The sequence below is a fragment of the Corapipo altera genome, unplaced genomic scaffold (assembly GCF_003945725.1).
Source record: "Corapipo altera isolate COAL_440 unplaced genomic scaffold, ASM394572v1 0, whole genome shotgun sequence".
Classification (NCBI taxonomy): Eukaryota; Metazoa; Chordata; class Aves; order Passeriformes; family Pipridae; genus Corapipo; species Corapipo altera.
In genome coordinates this window covers 62,917,929-62,938,316 of record NW_020884872.1, presented here as the reverse complement: position 1 = coordinate 62,938,316, position 20,388 = coordinate 62,917,929, and the positions used below count along the sequence as shown (strand labels likewise).

Genomic DNA, 20,388 nt, shown 5'->3' with positions numbered 1-20,388 from the left:
ATTTTTTGGATAAGGCAAAAAAAAAAAACCAACCCCTTTCTTTTCCTAGTAGAACATACCTTTCTGCAAATTTCAGCATGAAGACTGTAAACTCAGCTTGTTTTGACAGCTGTGTTGTAGCCCCCATTGGCAATTCTGAGATCTGCTCACTGACCTTGCTGGTCCATCTTTGTTGAACATAATGCAATCCTAAACAGTGCCAGGGATTTTCTGCACTGTGTATCAATGCACTGTCATCCACTAGACAAGGGAAGGCTACCTGTATGCAGCTCGGAGGTAATTGATAGATTACCTTATGTCACTTAAAATACATTTTCTTTGTTTCTGACCCGAATATCCTTTAGGAAAATCTTGGATTTGCAGGACAGTCAGTAGTGCAAATTCAAGCTGTTTATAATTCAGACTGAAGAAACAGAGTAGCAGAACATGCCCTCTATCACTGCTAATACAGCTGAAAAGTCATGAACTCAATGGCTTGCATGTATACATATATATGTGTGTGTGTATATGTATAGAAAGACTTTCTGACATCTTGTAAGTAATTTTAATTTTCAGTTGGCAGTTCTTTCCTTTGTTATCATTTATTTGAGAAAAAAGAGTGTGTCAAAGGTGAAGAAAGATGTACTATTTCCACAAAACCATAAAAACATCTCAACAAAAATACTATTCTTTTATTGTGAATTTACTTCCCATACACTTTGTTTGATCTTTCCAGAATGCTACTGGTCTTCACCAAGATTTAGGCATGTTGGCTGTCCATTTCAAACTGAGCAGCATGTTCTTTTATCTTCTTTAAACATGATAAAACATCTGTTAAAGTATCAGTCCTTCCTTATTTGAAGATTTTTTTTGCTTTTCAAGTGCCTGAGTCTAAAGAAAAGAGCCAGCGATTCACACTTTTTACCTCTGCGCTCTGTAGAGTTCACTGATGTTGCAGTGGTGAAAGCCATACATTCTCCACAGGCATCCGCAGGGGATGCCATTCCAGTTTACTCTCTTTAGTCGGCTCGACTGTAACTGATATTTTACTTTTTGGATGAGAACACTTACAGGTGGTCTGACAGCCTCAGCACTGCTGATCCTTTTAAGGAAAGTATGAAACTGAAGCCCTTGCAGTGTTTTTCTCTATGAGCTTGTGACAGGAATGAATCCTCTTCAGTGATCAAAATGTAATGTTAGTGTAAGTTCTGAGACTTTTTCCTTTACTTGACATCAACAAAGGAGACATTGAAAGTACACATATATCAGATTGCACACTCTTGTAGTTGCCTCATGATTTATGCTGTATTTGAGAGAAAAAACTGTCTTTGCTGTTGGATGTGAGATCTGTGAGTTACTACTGGGCAGCTCAACTCGTGTCAGTTCCCATTTGGACTTGCATGTAGTCAAACGATTCTTGTTTGCTATTACTTGAGAAATAGAGCTATTCATTACCCTTACACTTAGTTCTCTGACTTGTGTAAGTTCCTACTTCAGCTTCCCTTTTAGTTATTTGGATTGTCTGTTTTCAGGATTCTACTATAAAGATTTAAGTAGCCTTACGGACATCCTTATATGCTCATTATAAAAAAATATAGGGCATTAAAAGAAGCCTGTCAACATTGCAACACTTAAATTCTTAGCATCTCTTGTGGCATTTCTGTTGTGTTTCTGGCATTTCGGTTTCTAATCTTTTAGAGTATGTATTTCTGCATTCATCCTTAAGAATTACATACTTACATACAGGACATCTGAATTTATTGTAGTTCAAGTGATTCTGATGAAAACTTTGCACCTTTTATGCATAGGTGCATGCTCCTGTTTGTACAACACATCTTTGTGGTCTAAAGTATCTGATTATTTCAGTATCAAGGATCTGCCTGTCTGAAAAGCCAATACTCAATAAATGATACATCTTCTGCTGATTCTGTAGTGTCTTGAGCTTGGTACCATTTAAAATCAATGCACCTTACACTGCATTTTGTTAGTTTCTATGGTTTAATATTAATGAATCATCTCTATTGCACCCTGAGTAGGGACAAATATTAAAAATCTGTATAACTTCAATGAAGCTTTGTGGTTTTTTTCTAGTCTAGTCTCAATTTTTCCTGGCTAACCAGACAACCAAACTTAAAATTAGGAATATTGTTCTCAATATGCTAAGAAGTAATAGTACATGTACAAATCTAGTAAAATAATCAAGGAAAAGTAGTTAAGGGTGATTCTTTATGATGGAGCTGGGAGAATGACTTCATGACACTTGCCTCTGTCCAGTACTTTAATATTCTTTTAGGTAGTTATTCTTAAATTAGGTGTAAAGTTGTAAGAGTACTATGTTAATTTTATGTGTAGTTTAGGAATTTCTGTTTCACTGCGAAATGCCTTATTCAAATTCAAGTCCCATTATCCTTGCTTATTCATACGTAAGTACGAATTTTACCACAGTTGTTGGATGCTATTTCATGTATTATAAGAACAGAATATCTGCCTACAGTAGGCACTGAGCTAATAATGTTCAAACTGTACATTTTAAGTGTTTTACTTTAGGACTAGGCTGGGGACAGCCTGTGGTCTAAAGCACAACAGTTGATTTTCAATCTAGTTTAATCTGAAAGACATCCTGTTTATGTACTCTGCTCTGTGATGAAAAACAAAGTATGGTTAGTGGAAAGGATTTCTTATTTTACACCAAGATTTCATATATGAACTAAAGTGTCAATAGTATGTTTACTTCAATGGGACATCATCAGGTGGATGCACAGCTAGGCAGACATTTCTGAAGTGGGTTAGTAACATAAAATGTTCACTCCACCTGAAGTTATTTTCTTCTACTGTCACAGTAAAACCAATAAAAGAGACTGTAAATTCCATCCTCTTTGGCTTCTATATCAAACCATTTGGATTAGACAGCCTTCAGTTTCACTTTATATTGAAAATGGAAGGAGTGTCACCATTACCCTTTTCAGAGTCTGTTTTGAGATGATCAGTACCATATGACTTAGGAACTTTGCACTGTCAGAGGAATTTTCACATTGATAGACTAGATACGGTTGAGAAATATTCTATAAAACCTTAGGTGTCGCTGTGGTCTAGAGGGGGATATTTCCAATTTAAAGTCCTGAGTTTAATGCCACTATATGAAGGCTATTACTTTGTTGGAGAAGTGCCAATATTATTGCTTCTTTTCTTGCATTGAGAAGTACTGATATCTGGAAACCATAACATATTCTTTATTAAGGAAAAAAACCCAGCAAAACAAAATTAGTTTAGGATTTCAGAAATTGTCAAGGAATTACTGTCTTGGACCTTGCCTTGAGAAGGAAAAAGAAAAGTATGGGGAAGGAGATCTTATGAAATTCATGAAATTGATGGGAAAACAGGGATAAGGAAAAATGAGATTAGTAGCTCATGGAAGAATTTGAGACTAGTGTTTCTACTGTGGATGTAGTAAACAATGTGCAAAATACTTCTGGAGTGAGAATTGAGTGACTTAATATTTAGGAAGATTGAAACTTTCGTTGAAAATACGTGACCAGTAAACCATAGAAAAGGCCAAGTCTTTTGAGTATGATCTACATAAGCTACTATTTTCCTGGGAGCATTCTGCTGTACCTAATTAACTGTATTAGGTGAGCATACAGTACTATAGTGGGATATGAATATTGGTATATACTGGCATATGCTATATTACATGTTTCATAGCTGAGATTTTTCAAAACTGTTATATTCCTGCAAGTTTATAATAAGCTGTTATTGGAATCAGCTTTCAAATATTTGCACCAGAAAACGAGATTTGCCTTGTTTTGGTACATCCTGAGTTATAGGAAATTTGTGAACTACTTTCATTTCTTTGCAACTACTGGGTCATAAACATGGATTAGTTTTATAGGATTTGGTATATGAGTTGACAGATGTGATATATGATGACACTTTATCTTTTATTGCTTACACATTCTAGTTATTTGGAAAGGATGGGGGCAGTTCCTATTAACCACAGGATGGGATTTCAGTTGCTTAGCCAAGTGTCTCTCATTCATTCATTCATTTGCTATCAGTTATAGCAGATATATTGCTTCTTCAAGCCTGTCACACCAATAAATCATTTCAGATTGTATGCATTTGTACAGTGCCAAAGTATACGATGAATTTTAAAGGAAATCTCCTGTTTTTCTTTTCAATCAGATGAGCAACGTGAAGAGACTACGGCCACGGCTCAGTGCTATTCTTTTTAAGCTTCAGTTTGAGGAGCAGGTGAATAACATCAAACCTGACATCATGGCTGTCAGTGCTGCCTGTGAAGAGATAAAGAAGAGCAAAAGCTTTAGCAAGCTGCTGGAACTAGTATTATTAATGGGAAACTACATGAATGCAGGTTCTCGGAATGCACAGACCTTCGGATATAATCTCAGCTCCCTATGTAAAGTGAGTTTTGAAAGTTCGTGTTGAGTATTACATTCACTTTTTCATTTGTTTTTGTTATGCTGCTTAAATACTTGGGTTTTATGTTTTTCCTGCAGTTATTTGTTTTCTTTTTTTTTCGTTATTGTTAGCATTAGTTGATGGTTTGAACAATACAGGTAATCTGTGATTAGTCATCTTGAGGTGGGCTTGCATTTAAACTTTTAGATGATTCTATTTTGAGAGAATACTAAAAAATCCAAATCCAAACTAAATAAGGTTGTGAAAGGACTATATCACTGTGATCATAGTAATGGTGTAGTTTTAATGTTTGAGCAGTTCTAAGATATTTATCACGTTTTAATATGTTTTAATACAGTTATGTTTTCTCTTGGAGATGCATTTTCTGCTCATATGATTCTCTTCTTTTGTTGCTCAGTTTCATCAGTTTCTTGTTTCTTCTAATTTTTCTTAAATTTTCACTCTTTCAACTTTTGTATAAGGTAAATACAAGAAAGCATCCATACTTTTCTGAGTGTTAATTTATAATCCATTCTAATCCTAATTATCTTCCCCATATTTACTGTTTTTTTTTTCCTCTGCCCTCTGGGAGACTACTGCAAAATCTGCAGAGAGCACCATATATGTAATAGTTCTTACGAGAAAGGAATTATTTGGAAGTTTGTGTGTACTCTGTCTTCCCATTTCTTTATCTTTTTGCACAGGAGAAAATACAATATATTCTACATTCTTTAATCACCCTTATGCTGCCATATTTTGGAACAATTCTTTCACTATGATTTTTGAGTATTGAATGTGATACCTATGACATAAATATTCATAGAGAATAAGTTATATACTTTCCCTAGTCTAAAACAAATATTAAACATGGGTCATCCACCTAGAGAAAAACAATTTTGTTGAGAAACATATTCAGAAGGAAGGTCCTAAATGTTCACTCTCCAGTTAGGTGCATTTACTTCTTAGGTTTTACAAAAATCTGTCATAGATCTGTTTATATTCTCTGTATTTTTAATGCACAAAACAACAAAAAAAGAAATATGAAAACAATGTGAAGATAATTTTTACAAACAGTTTGTAGAGCAGGATCAGAAGTCGGAATTCATCTTGGAGGAATAATTTATTAAGATCTAGAATATGAAAATTTTGAAAGTAACCTTGGAGTATTACACATAGGAAAGAGAAATGATATCTGTAGATAATGAAAGTAAGGAGTGAATGGCTAGGCAGAATTTCAGAACAAGGGCTCCAAGTCCTGACTCACTCTACAGAGCTCTGTCATGAAATGCATTTGATAATCCAGGATCTTATAGTTAAAATAGAAACATAGAGTATACTGTAAGGGACCCATCAGGATCATAAGTCCAACTCCTGGCCCTGCACAGGACACCACAAGAATCATACCACGTGCCTGAAAGTGTTGACCAAACGCTTCTTGAATTCTGTCAGACTTGATGCTGTGACCACTTCCCTGGAGAGCCTGTTCCAGTGCTCAAACACCCTCTGGATTAAAAACCTTTTCCTGATATCCAGCCTAAACCTCCCGCAACTCAGCTTCATACTGTATCCTCTAGTTCTGTCGCTGGTCATGAGTGAAGAGATCAGTTCCTGCCCCTCTGCTTCCCCTCCTGAGATTGTCGAAGACAGCAATGAGGTCTCCCCTCAGTCTCCTCTTCTCTAGGCTGAACAAACCAAGTGACCTCAACTGCTCTTCGTACGGCTTCCCCTCCAGACTCTTCATCCTCTTTTAGATGCTCTCTAACAGCTTAATGTATTTTTTACTTTGCCGTACCCAAAACTGCACACCATATTCAAGGCAAGACCGCACCAGTGCAGAGCAGAGCAGGATGATCCTCTCCTTTGACTGGTTGGTGATGCTTTGCCTGATGGTCCCTGGGACATGGTTGACCCTCCTGGCTGCCAAAGCACCCTCAGCTCCCTAGTCTAAACACACAACCAGGGTTGCCCTGTTGCATGTGGAGAATCCAGCACTTGCCCTTGTTAAACTTCATATGGTTGGTGATTGCCCATCTCTCTGATTTGTTGAGGTCCGTCTACAGGGCCTCTCTGCTCTCAAGGGAGTCAATAGCTCCTCCCAGTTTAGTGCCATCTGCAAACTTGCTTAGTATTCCTTAAAGCCCTGGTCATTACTGAAGATGTTGAAGAGAACTAGGCTGAGGATGGAGCCCTGAGGAACCCCACTGGGTGCATCACCAGTCTGATGTTGCACCATTCACTATAACTCTTTGTGTCCGACCTGTGAGCTAATTGCTCACCCATCACATAACATGGTTATCCAGCTGTGTGCTGGACATTTTGTCCAGAAGGATCTGGTGAGAGACGGTATTGAAAGCTTTACTGAAATCGAAAAAGATTACATGGCTTCCCTTGATCAACGAGGTGGGTTTTCCTGTCGCAGAAGGAAATCAGGTTCAACAAGCAAGACTTTCCCCTTATTAAGCTGTGCTGGCTGTGACCAATGACTACGTTGTCCTCCAAATGTCCTTCAATACCTCACTGAATAATCTTTTCCATGATTTTACTGGGCACTGAAGGTCTGTAGTTTCCAGGATCCTCCTTCTTTCCCTTCTTGAAAATTGGGACAATGTTCACCAGCTTCCAGTCAGCTGGGACCTGTCCAGATTCCCAAGACCACTCAAAAATCATTGAGAGAGGCTTTTCAGTGACATCAGCAAATTCTTTGAGTATTCTGGGATGAATCCCATCAGGCCCCATAGATTTTTAGGGATCCAACTGGAGCAGCAGATCCTGCACAATTTCAGGGTTGACTGGGAGTTGATCATTCTCACAGCCATGGTCCTCCAGCTCAGGGCAACCTGAGTTCCTTAGATTTGCACACTTACAGATTATTTCACCTTACAGGAGGGTACAACATTGTTTAGAGAGGGAAAAAATGTCTTTTAGTGTACCTTCTGTATATTTTAAAGATGTTGATTATCTACTGCTTACTTGGTGCTAATAAGTTTTTAAGTGAAGTCTTGTCTGAATTACTGCGAAAAATATACAGACTGACTGGTGAAAATCCATATGTAGAACTTTTAATCTAAGGAAAAAAACATTTGGGTGTATTTAGTTTAGAAAAGAAAGAAGAGGAATATGCGCTTCATTTATGCTCAAGAGAAATGTTGATCACTACCTGTAGGTGAAAGTAGATAAGTAGATACAAAGCCTTAAACACCCAAAAAAAAAGGTCATTTGCTTCCTATTGTCAAAATGCTTATGGTGTAATTTTGATATTATGTCATGCTGTGTGATTGGAAGTGCTGAGACTAATTTACTCTTTTCAGGACTTAATTTTTGCATGAAGAGATAATGTCATGTTTCATTTACGTAAGAAATGTGCAAGTACAAAAATGATGTTCTAATGACACAGATTTTGTATCTATTTCATTTGACGTCACTTCATGCTAGATTGTAAATACCAAGCCGCGGTGTGTAAAAACTTTTTGAGAAGGAAGATAATGCAGCCTTAATGGTTGTTGAATGTGAATGCCTATGGCAAGGGGTTTGGACTAGATAGTCTTTAAAGGTTCCTTCCAAGCCGAGCTGTTCTATTACGAGAAAAAACAAAACAAAAACCTCAGAAAATGAAATATTACAGATTTTGCTGTGAGGCAGAGCAACTATGACCACCAAGTCTAAGCAACTTTGAGTTCATCTGTAAAATTTCAGATCTCTGTCACTAGATATCCCAGGAAAAATGCAACCTACAATCAACTACTTGTACTTTTGAAGGTTGACAGATTTTTTCAGAGAAAAACACTGGGACTTTGCATTTACTATCCTATGTGTATCAGGGTACTAGTCACCAGTTCTTACCTTACCTCATCCAATTGTGGCCTCATTTAGGAAGTCCGTGAGTGCCAAGCCTTCACTGGGTATGAAATTGTCTTTTACACTGACAGATCACTTTGTCTGGAAACACAGAGGTAAAACTATGTATGTGTAATTTTTGAGATTTTCTTAACAATGTGTAGTGTCTTGGTTGATACCTAATCTCTTCTGTTCTGAGAATAATAAACTAGTCAACTGTTAAAAATATTAGTATTAAAACAGGAAAATAACCCACCCGAACTAGCATTCCTCCAAGGCCCAAATCTAAAAAGCTGCAAAATGCGGGCTGTTTGGTTGTCTGCACAGCAGTTTTCAGTAGGTTTTTTTACAACCTAAGAAATTTCCCATGACTTCTGTCCTTCAAAGATATTGGTTTCTGTAATATTTAAAGGATATGCAATTTATCTACTCTTCTTCATTCGTGCCCAGCTATGCGTAGGAGATTATATGAACTCTCCACTTTGCAGAAGATAATTCTGTATCCTGCTTTTTCCCTGCTTCATGTAGAATTGAACTGTAATAGTTCTTCTACATCAGAGAGAAGCCATGCATATTCTCAGAAGAGAGATATGATAGTGATATACTAATACTCAGTCATTTATTAAATGCTCATGTATTAAAATTATGTGCATGTTTATAACACAGATTCATATTTATAGCTAACTTTTGTTAACTACATGTATTTTAAGCAGTGTAACATTGTAGAAATTTTGTGTGGTGTTAATGAGATATCCTTCACCGAGATTCCCAATACAGTAGAAGTGACTTATTTTGTAACACTGCATGCAGTAAGGATCCTAAAATATGTTTTTGGGTGTTGATATATATGTGTTGCATTTTCTGTTTATTTTGAAAATTATGTCTCCCATCAACTTATCTGAAGGAAACATTCACATTCTGAAAGAGTATATCTCATTGTACTAAGATAGCATAATTTTGATCTTTGAAAATAATCACTGACTTTTTACAGTAAAGTAGGAAATATTAACCTCAGTGATAGCCACCATCCAAAATTCTTCATTTTCATTTACATAAAGTACAGAAAAAACAAACAATATAATTTGGGTTTTTAATCCGATAATTTAAAATATTTTTTAAGTGATGACTGAATGAAAAAAAATCTCTTTATAAGAAATTTGCAACCATGGGAAAAAAAAGGATATGTGTATTCAAATTGGGAATGATCTTGCTCTTAGTTCCTGATTTGAAAAAAATTCCCATACAGCTCTGTTTCTGGTTTTCACCCCTCTTTAGAAAGAGAGGTAATTTTTCCTTTCTGCCTTGTTGCTGTAATTACTCATATTGTTGAACTTTGATCACTTGTATTTTTCATGTTAACCAAACTAAAGAACAGTCTCGAAGCTGAAACAAACTAACATAATTTTTCAGGTTAATTCCTTGTTGTGATACTGTGCTAAAGACTTTGTGCCTTGATATTCAGATGTTGTACAAGTCTTAGTGCAACTGTGGCAGCCCTTTAGTACTTATACTTACTTTGTACCTATGTGCACAAATTATATACTTTTCCTGCTAAATTTTTTTATCTAGGAATAGTCCTTAAGTAGCAAAGAAACACTTTCATATGTGATGTCATTTTCTGTTGGTCAAAATCTCTTTGATTTAGAAGGACAACTCAAATGGAAGACTACAACAGAAATGTATAGCTGAATGTCTGCCAGTAGTCAATTGTTAGTGGGTTTTACACAAGTAGCTGCAAGTTTTAAAATGGCCAGGCTTAAAAAAAATGTGAGATGTAAAAAGGGTTCAGAAAGGTTTATACTTAAGAGATTTTGAAGTCAACTTTTTTAAACAATGAAATCTCTAAACTCTTATTTACTGTATTGAGAATTGATAACAAGAAACACTTGTGCAGGTTGAGGCTGTGTAGCTTCCACTGCCCAAATATTGTTAGGCTACAGTTAATTTCATGCATGAGGAAACAAACCATGTAATGGAGTGGATATGTGCATTATGTATAGTTAGATTCTGCTGATTTAGCTCTGATTTTTTTTTTTAGGCTTTTATGTGTTTGTTTACAGTTTTGCAAATACTCCTGTATTGTTTAAATAATTACATTTTTAAAAGAGATATGTGTACTGTTTTTGAGTACTGAACTCAAATATGGTATAGAATTAAAAAAAAAATTAGTCTGATCTTTCTAGGGGTTTTTAGCAAGGTGGGAAATTAAACAACCCATTACTTTGGGTTTTCTTTAAAAAAACTACCACTTCAACAGTTTGTTCTTACCTTTCTTGGATTCATAGTTAGTATTATATATTAATTATCAAAATGTATTTTTCTCAGTGTTTTTACATTTTATTTTTTTTTCCTAGCTGAGGGACACAAAGTCGGCAGATCAGAAAACAACATTGCTACATTTTCTCGTAGAAGTGTGTGAAGAAAGCTATCAGGATGTCCTGGATTTTGTTGAGGATTTTCAGCATTTAGATAAAGCTAGTAAAGGTTTGTGTAATTAACTAGAAGTTTTGGTTTTGATACAATAGAGTGTCTTGTGTGTGGAATGATGCTTGCTTTTTGCAAACAATATTTAAAAAATATACATTAATGGTCTATATCATGGATCAGTAATTTGAGCTGCTGCGAATGGTCTTGAAGATACTTATTGTTTGGTCCTTTAACATTTACTACAGGATTTACCATTACATTTCTTCTAACGTCTTCTAGAATCATGTTCCAAAATATATTTCTTTTAAAAGTTCTTTTCTATTAACAGAACTTAATTCCAACTTTCAATCTTTTATACAGTAAGTGTATCACTCAGTGTCTTTTAATTTAGAAATGCAGAAAGGCTGGCATGCTGTCACTTAATTTTATTTTATTTTTTCAAAACATGGAACAGTTTTGTCTTCCCTGCATGTGTGTTCTTCATGCAACAGTAACACTGAAATTCTGGAAAGATTTTACTGTTTCATCATGCAGTATAGAATATGGTAAATCTCAGTACAGAGATCAGTGCGTTTTTTTGCAATTAATTTTTTAATTAAGAGTGTCTTTTCCATATTTTATCACAGTTTAAGTAATTTAAGCAGACTAAGCACTGAGTAAGACATTAATGCTACCTCAGCACTGTCCTACTCTGTCAGGAAAAAAAAAATCAGATGGCTGTCTTGGTTAATAATTTTTTTAGTTTATATCAGTTTGGAAAGTATCACTGTTTATCTATATTACTCTATATAGCATCACTCTTATGTCTCAGTCAGTCTCCCTGCCACAAATTACAACTTTGCAAAACCTGCTTCTGATGAAGAACTTGAGATACTGGTCCTTTACATAGAGTTCACTTCCTGGTGTCCTAGTTCTTAAAGTTTCCAATTTTACTTGGTGCATTATAACCACTTAAAAGTTCATTTACTTCTAAATAGCTGTCAAATGTTTCAAGCCTTTCACCTAACTGTTTGTATTGGAAGTAGAAGGAGTTTCTGCTGTATATGAATTTAAAGTTTTCATCATAATTTGCAGTGTTAACTGGTCACTGATTTTTTTTTTTATTACCATGATGTTATTGTCTGTATTGTGGTTGAATTTTTTATATCAGACAGGAAAACTAAAACGTTACTTATTAGAAGCCATTATTTTCAGCACAGGTAGTCATCTTGTATGACTGACAGACACTTTTGACTGTCTTCTGGAAAACTTCTGGGATATAAAACACTGACCTTTCAAAGAGTAGCCGGTAAAATTATCAGTTAGTCCAGATAACTTTTTTAGCTATCTGCAAATGATTAGATGAATCTTTGATCTCACTCAGTATATTGTAAGATGGAAATCAATGATCATGTTTTCAAGTTTATATATTGAATTTGTTTCAGTGCATTATGAGATAAATTTTGCATTTCAGTTTTACTGTGTGAAAAAGACAAAGGCTTAGGATATCGTTAACAGATTAGTGTGTAGAGTGTTTGTTTATACTTGTTTCCTTACCTGCAAAACTCCATTCTGTTTTGAAAGACTCCTGCTGCATTGGAATTTTGGAAAATGCAGCAGATCACAGAAGCTGTAGCTCATGGGGGTTTTTTAAACTTTTTAGTCCTTCTGCAAAAATACCTTTTTATGAAACAAGTTGATTTACTATGCACCAACTTTTGCTCAGTAAATTTTTAATGAAGTGGATATTTTTGCTTGAGCTTACCAAAGGTCAGTTAAAAAAATGTCTGTGAATCTGTGGTTGTGTTCAGTCACATCCAACATATGGTCTCATGTAACTTATTGATATGCTGATGAAGTCTAACAAATTGACTAAGAATGATTTGTATTGAGGCTTCTACAGAGAGTTGGGAAATTATAGCAGATATTACAGCAGATATTACAAGCCATAATTATGGCTACTAGGGAGAGTGATAGAGGGGAAGTCATAAAAAATCTTTTATCTAGTCAAATATGCATATTCCAGAAAAAAATACTGGTTGTGGTAGAACAGAATTTGGTATTGAGGGTTTAGAGCATTTCCTCCATTCCTAGATACTGTACTTAGGGTTTAACAGGAATAATCCATCCTGGGTTGCTTTGTTGGAGGCAGTTCAGACTTCCAGTAAGTCTGGAAAGCTACTGGATCCAAATGGTTTTGCTGAACTTTGTTCTCCGAAGTAGTTTTTAAAAGTAATTCTGAAGAATAAATCAGCAAAGTTGGATTAAGAATATTCTATTCTCCCATACCTTTGTTGTAAGCCGGTTTTTATCGAGATGATTCTATTCCCTGTCTGCATAGTCATGTGTTCAAATACAATAATTTCACATTTTATATGTGGCATAAAAGTATTATTTGTGAGTGTCTTTTAAATTATAAATCAAAATTAATGTGGTAGATGTTTATATGTCATTTGAACAATATTAACAGAAAACTTGATGCTTAACATACTGTATAAAAATGGAACTGTACTATGCATTTTTTGGTTTTGGATTGATCACCTTCAAGTAATTGTTGAGTCTTCTACAGGTTTCTCAAAACAAGTTATTAAAAAGATGCCTTTTTTTTTTTTAATTCTCCCCTGACATGAGTGTCCTTGTATCAGCCAACCCATTTGTAGCATGCCTCATATTTTTTTATTTTTGACTTGCTCATTCTTAAACCTTCTCTCTCAAGGTATTTCTTATTCAAAGTGGTGACCATTGGAACATTACAACATTCAGCAATTCATTTTCTTTTTATCCTTTTCAGAAAAAACATTCTTACTCCTTTAATTTCATTAAATATCGTTCAGTGATTGTACAGTAAGCTGTTAAAATAGCTTGCAAGACTTTAAGAGAAGTGACAAGGTCTGTTAATTGTGAACCTAACATGTATTTTTTAGTATTTCATAAATGATCAAGCATTTGCAGTATGTAAATGAATCACTGAATTAGGAAAAAGATATTTTTTTAAATATAACTTTTACGGGCAAGCAACAAGGCACATGTATCCTTTGAAAGTGTAGATTACTTCAGGATATTTATTTTGGGGATTTTTTTGCATTATATGCTAAAAGTTTTGTTTCTACTTTTGTAATACTGGAAGTAGATTTAATTCATCGTTATAGTACATGTACATTTTTACTTTGAAGTATAACAAATCCTGTTTTTTAAGTACTCTTAGATCAGCAGGAGGAACTTTCATTTCAACTAATGAGCTTACTGATATGACAGTTCCTGAAGATTTATGTAGTTAAAGCTGTCTCTTCTTTTAAACATAATGACTTTCCTACTTTTCTATTAGTGTTCCAGACAAGAAATATTTTGGTAATTTAGTAAAATTTACTAATTTCTTATTTTATGATATTGTAAAGAATTAGATTGCATTTATCCAGACTACTGTTTTACTTGATTGACTCTAATTTGCTCAGACCTTACAGGTAATAGTCTATAATAACACTATAAAACTGTAGATTTTTCTTCTTCTAAAAGACATTAACTCATCACAGCTTTACAAGCAATGTATCCATTTTCTCATTTTTGAAACTATATTCAGTTTTTTTCATAGACAATTTCACTTCAAAATAAAAAAAGCTAGAAACCAAATTGTAAATGTGAAGTTTAATCTGTATTCGTGAAAAAGCAGGATACCTCCACCTACAATATTTAAAAACATTGGGACAGGATGAGATAAAAATATTATCATATATATACATTCTGTTATTAACATATGAGCATTCTATGTCACAAGGAAAGGCTTTTTTTCCTACTGGAGAATTTCTAAGTCAATGATAAATTTCTCAATACTATTAAATAACATACTTATGCTATGCCTTGCTTGGGCTTTTGTTTTGATGTGGGTCACAAATTCATAGGGTGTATTTTCAGGCCATCAAGATTGTTGTGTTTGTTTGGGTTGTTTTTTCAGAAAGCAGTGCAAACTTCATGAGTTACTCCATACTGTATTATACTCAATCAGTACCAAAATCAACATGTAGTTCCACTATTTTGCAGATTACACAGATTTCTAAGTTCCTGTAGCAGATTTACAGTATGAAGTAGGCTCATTGCGGAAGGTGAAAGCAGGGACTGGGAAAATGAAGAACTGCCCACTGTAGAAGACAACTTCTAGACCATTTAAGGAACTTTGAAGGTGTGCAAGTCTATTGGACCTGATGAGATAAATGCATGGGTCGAGGGAACTGGCTGAGGAAGTGGTAACCCACTCACTATTCATCATATTTGAGAAATGATGGCAGTCCAGTTAAGTTCTGGAAAAAGGGAAACATAACCTTCATTTTTAGAATAGGAAATAAGAAAGACCCAGAGAACTACAGGCGGGTCACTCTCACCTCAGTGCCTGGCAAAATAATGAGCTGTTTGATGACAATCAACATGGTTTCACTGAAAGCAAATTGTGCCTGACAAATTTGGTGGCCCTCTATGGTGGGGTTACAGTGACGGTGGATGAGGGAAGGGCAATAAATATCATCTACTTAGACTTGTACAAGGCATTTGACACTGTCCTGCACAACATCCTTTTCTATAAACTGGAGAGACAAGGATTTAATAGATAGACCAGTGAGTGGATCAAAAATTGTCTCACACTAAGAGATTTGTAGTAATGTCAATGTCTAAGTGTGGACCAGTGACGAGTGGTGTTCCTCCGGAAACTGGTATTGGGACTGGTGCTTTTTAACGTCTTTGTCAGTGATGTGGATGGTGGGATCAAGTTCCCCTCGGCAAGTTTGGCAACAGCACCAAGCTGTGTGGTGCAGTCAACACACTGGAGTGAGGGGATGCCATCCAGAGAGATCTGGACAGGCTTGAGATACAGGTCTGTGTGAACCTCATGAAGTTCAACAAGGCCAAGTATAAGGTCCTGCACCTGGGTCAGGGCAATCCCAAGCACAAGGTGGGCTGGGCTACATCAAAAGAAGTGTGGCCAGCACGTCGAAGGAGGCAATTCTGCCCCTTCTGCTCTGCTCTTGTGAGACCTCACATGATGTGGTGCATCCAGCTCTAGGGCCCCTAACACAAGAAAGATGACCTGTTGGAGCAGGTCCAGAGGAGGGCCATGAAGATGATTAGAGGACTAGAGCAACTCTCATGTAAAGACAGGCTGACAACTGGGGCTGTTCAGCCTGGGGAAGAGAATTTTCCAAGGAAACCTTATAGAGCCTTCCAATACCTAAAGGGGCCTACAAGAGAACTGGAGAGGGAATTTTGACAAGGGCATGTAGGAATAGGACAAGGAGGGAATGACCTTAAGATGAAAGAGGTCAGATTTAGATTAGATATTAGGAAGAAATTCTTCACAGTGAGGCTTGTGACTCACAGGAACAGGTTGCCCAGAGAGGCTGTAGACTCTGTTCATGGAGGTGTTCAAGACCAGACTGGATGGGGCTTTAAGCAACCTGGTCTAATAGAAAGTATCTCTTTCCATAGCAGGGGAGGTGGAACTGGGTGATCTTTAAGGTCCCTTCCAAACCAAACCATTCCATGATTCTATGGATAGGTAACCCATTCAGAAATCTACCTCAAAAAATGTTTGTAGCTAGCAGGGCAACAATTTTATCATAGGTTTTGTTTTTCTTTAATTTGAGAATTCCTTTTTTAAAATGCAAAGTTCATTTCCCATTTTTTTAATGTTATGTATGGGATGTTTTTCTGCCTCAAATGGTTGTTTTCAAGAATGATGGCTATGAATTATAAGCAGAAGACTTGCTACCAATCAGAAGTCCATTTTTAGAGGTCTTCTGAATGAAAAATCACTATTATTTGCACCTTTCAGAACTTCTAGTTTCTTGGTCTATAATTCACTTGGTTGCATATCAAGACACCACCCAAGAATGATATCAAATGTATCTTAGGCCTTAGTTTATATGGAAAGAAGCCAATGTATGTTTTACATAGCTATTGAATACTCTTGTAAATTAGTTTAGAGGCAGCTAAGCAAACTAAACATTCCTTATAACAAGCGAAAAAACCCTGTACTTTGCTTAGTAAGAAAAAAAAGCAACAATATTCTTAAAAATTGATTGTTCAAAATGGTGATTATGTAAATGGCACTCAGAATAGAAAATACAAAATTTTATGGTTTAAGAGGTAAACAGTAATAGGAATAGAAGTTTTGGGTTGATTAGGTTTTCATACATGACAGTTATTCACTGTAAAGCCTTAAAATAAATGTTGAAGAGTAACAAAGTAGTGGCATAGAATTCCATATGGAAAAAGGGATTTGAGATACCATTGTTTAAAAGGAAGAAAAATTTTTTCAAAGTCATCTTTTTTCTTTCTGTTTGTTGTCGACTGAGAAAGTATGTAATGTATTTAGCAACTAATTTTACCTTATTATTGAGCACTAAGCAATAGAGGAAGTTGTAAATATTTGTCTATTAAGGCAATTCTTAGATTGGCAGTCTATTTCAAGCTCTAAATTGGGTGAAAGACATTCCTTCACAAGATTGAAAAAGCTTGTTATTTTTGTGCTACTGTTTTTTTTTTTTTAATGATTTGAAAATTACTTGTTTTTTTCAATATTGAAAATCTCAGGCTAAAAATATATATCAGTTTACCAATGCATCACCTAAGACATAAAAGTGTGCCAGTCCAACATTTAAGATAGCATATCTGGGGCATTGAATATATTTGCAAAGGAAATTCATGGTGATATGGTTTAAGTGGACCTTTAAATATTTCTACAATTTTGTATTTATTCATGTTTGTTGCACTGCTGTCTCTACCTCTAATGGATCAACAGCTCTTGCTCTGTTGGGACATAAGTCCTATACCAGCACACTACAGATTTGCCATATTTTTACATATTCTAATCTGAATAGTTTTATAATAAAATGAACTTTTTGAAAATAAGTAGCTAAACACATCACCTTGCACCTTGTCAGGTTTTTTTGGGGGGGGGTGTTGGTTTTTTTGTTTGAGTGCGTTACATGATATAAAAATTCTGGCTTTAAGAGGCAGTGGAACTTCTGCAATACTGTTGTGTGTTGCACATAATCTCTTTTAATGTTTGTGGCTATAAGTTGTGCACAGTAGTGTTATGTGGCAAGTTGTTTTAAGATCTGATTACACAACGAACTACCACAATGTAAATGAAATACTTCATTTCTTTAGGATGTTGAAATATATGCATATTTTACAAGCATGAATTAGCAAATCAAATATAAGAAAGAATTTGAGTATTTGCACATTTTTACCAAAATGGTGCTTCAGTTTCTAATATGATATTGAAGTGTGTCAGTAATCTATTATTTATCATTTTGTGCTGGTCCATCAATTAAGTTGTGGATCACAGCCAATCCCTGGTGGGGTCCTTGGTCCTGGGTTGTTTAAACGTGTTGTAGACAGTTCAATCTTTAAGCAGATCAAGATTCAGATAAAACTGTTCAATACTACTAATTTCATGCTTATTCACCTGAGTATAAATGTCTGGATGTTACTGAGAGATTTCATTAATGTATGATGTTTTAAGTGTTAGTGAGATTAAGACAAAATTATATACTCTGGAGGGGAAAAATGTGGATATCTCCTAAAAGATGAGGAAAAATCAAGTTAGTTATGCAGAAATCAGTTGCAAGAGAAACCTTAAAGTGGTGAAAAGGACAATATAAAAAAAAGAAAAGCTGAATGCAGTGTAGATGTTTAGAATCCTGAAGATGAGAAAACTGAATTTTAATAAGTAAAGAAGTGCTGCAAGTGCATATATATGTTTATGTAGACTTATGTGTCTTGCTGCCTTTACACTTCAGGGAGTTTGATCTTACAGTGATGAGACTGGGTAGAAGACTGATAGTCTTGTGACTTTTAAAGTTTTATTTTAAACTTCACTAGAATGATATTCATTACCATTTCATGCTAATGGTTCATTCTGAATCAATATTAATCACTCTCACTGCATATGCAAAGCAGTTAGTTATTAACAATCATACCATAAATTAACTGTGAATATACAACATGCAACACAGTATGTTGTGGGTCCCCAAGGATCCAGGTGATGAGGCTCAAGAGCTCTTCAGAGAGGGAAGCTGCAACTGATGCAAGGGTCTTCTTTTCCTTCCCTCCTCTGAATTTGGTTTCTTCTTTTATAAAATACTTTCATCTCTTGGCAGCTCTTAGTCCATCACTGTACCATATCACTGTATACTGTGCAACACTGGGAGATAATGATCCCTGTGCTGGGCCAGGTGCTGTATCCTGTTGCTTGGCCATTTTTTCTCCTTGCCTTAGCAGCTGCTTCTTTATTTTAGTAAAAATCTGGTGACAAATAACTGACCATCAGTGAATTGTTTGTCATTCAAGTGTTTCTGTTTTCAGCTTTTTCCCATATTTTCAAGTTCTGAGCTTAAACGCTATATTATAAAAAGAGACGTGGTGTCAGACTGCACTTCACCCAGGATATACTTGAAGTATAACAAGTCCAGCAGGCCAGGACTCTTGTGTAGGTGGTATAGGGCACAGTTGGTATAAGGTCCCAAGGCCTATTCCTACTGATGATGTTAATATTATTACTAGTGAACTGGGTTCAAAAATGCTTCTACATGGTTTACCAATTACACTACATTAGTGTGTTCATATTTGAAATCAAAATAGGAGACAACTAATTAAATTCTGCTTGGAGAACTGTTTTTTTTTTTCATGTGTGCAGCTGAAGTCTGCTTTGGCTACAGAAGGGAGCATCTGAGGGCTCATGAGCCAGTGGAAAAAAAGGATCTCAAAAACCGTTTGTATGCATATGTTAGACACATACACACGTAGAAGAAAGGGGAAAAAAAAAGCAATAAAGCCAGAAAATGGCTATAGAGACAAGTAAAATCATCATTTTGGGAGAAATAAAGCATAAATATTGTATTTTCAGCGCTGTGTGACACTCAGTATATCACAGGATCTTATGCTACTGTTAATGGATATTTCAATGGATATTTTAGACCTTTGCTGGTGTTTACAGAAACCTCCAATATTTTGCCTCTGGAATATTTCTTTGTTAGTGCTCTAAATCCACCCAAAAATACAGGTGAGGGGTTTTTTTGTTGGTTATTGAGCTTTTTTTGGCTACATTTTGTCATTTAACTTTATTTTTAAACGCTACATCAATAATGTGCTGACAATTTTAGAGAATTAGTTAGTAAACTCCATCAGTCCACTATGAAGTTTGCATGGCAAAAGCAATAGTATGTTTCCAGAATTTTTTTTATAATGTGGTATAGTTTTCTGTATGGGACTAGAGGTCAGCTTGTCACTGTCACTCACTGAAAATAAAGGGGCCAGAATAGCACAAGGGAAGAAAAACACTTGTAGGCAAGAGGAAGAGTCTCATGATAAGGAGATTGTGACATCCAAGCAAATTGTGACACAGCAGCATGTAGGATTTCTGAAATATCAGCTGAAAAATCTGATGCAAAAAGTAGCAGAAGGTTTACAACAATGGAAATGAGAGAGCACACAGGAAGTACTGCTTCACATTAGAGAATTATTTCTAGACAAAACAGGTATGGTCTAAAAACTAGATGAAACACTGTTTTAATTTTAAGCACGAATAATGATTTGGGGATGGGGAAGAGGAGAGCAAAAATTCTCCACAGAAATTTGTTGAAAGAAAAAAATCAGAGTACTGTATTCTTGTATTGTAAATACCAGTTTCATTTCCTGCATTCTGACATAACTGAGTTAAAACTAAAAGTTTGCTAAGTACATTTTTTACCAAGTTTTGCT

At 35.4% G+C, this 20,388-nt stretch overlaps 1 protein-coding gene across 3 annotated transcripts in view; it reads left to right on the top strand.

Annotated features, from left to right (window-relative positions):
• Positions 1-20,388, top strand: part of DIAPH3 (diaphanous related formin 3) — a 199,533-nt gene that overhangs the window by 88,426 nt on the left and 90,719 nt on the right. For all 3 annotated transcript variants that reach the window (XM_027650314.1, XM_027650305.1, XM_027650298.1), the window contains 2 exons: positions 4,162-4,401; positions 10,587-10,716. In XM_027650314.1, coding sequence (XP_027506115.1) covers positions 4,162-4,401; positions 10,587-10,716 — 370 coding nt within the window. The remainder of the gene's footprint in view (positions 1-4,161; positions 4,402-10,586; positions 10,717-20,388) is intronic.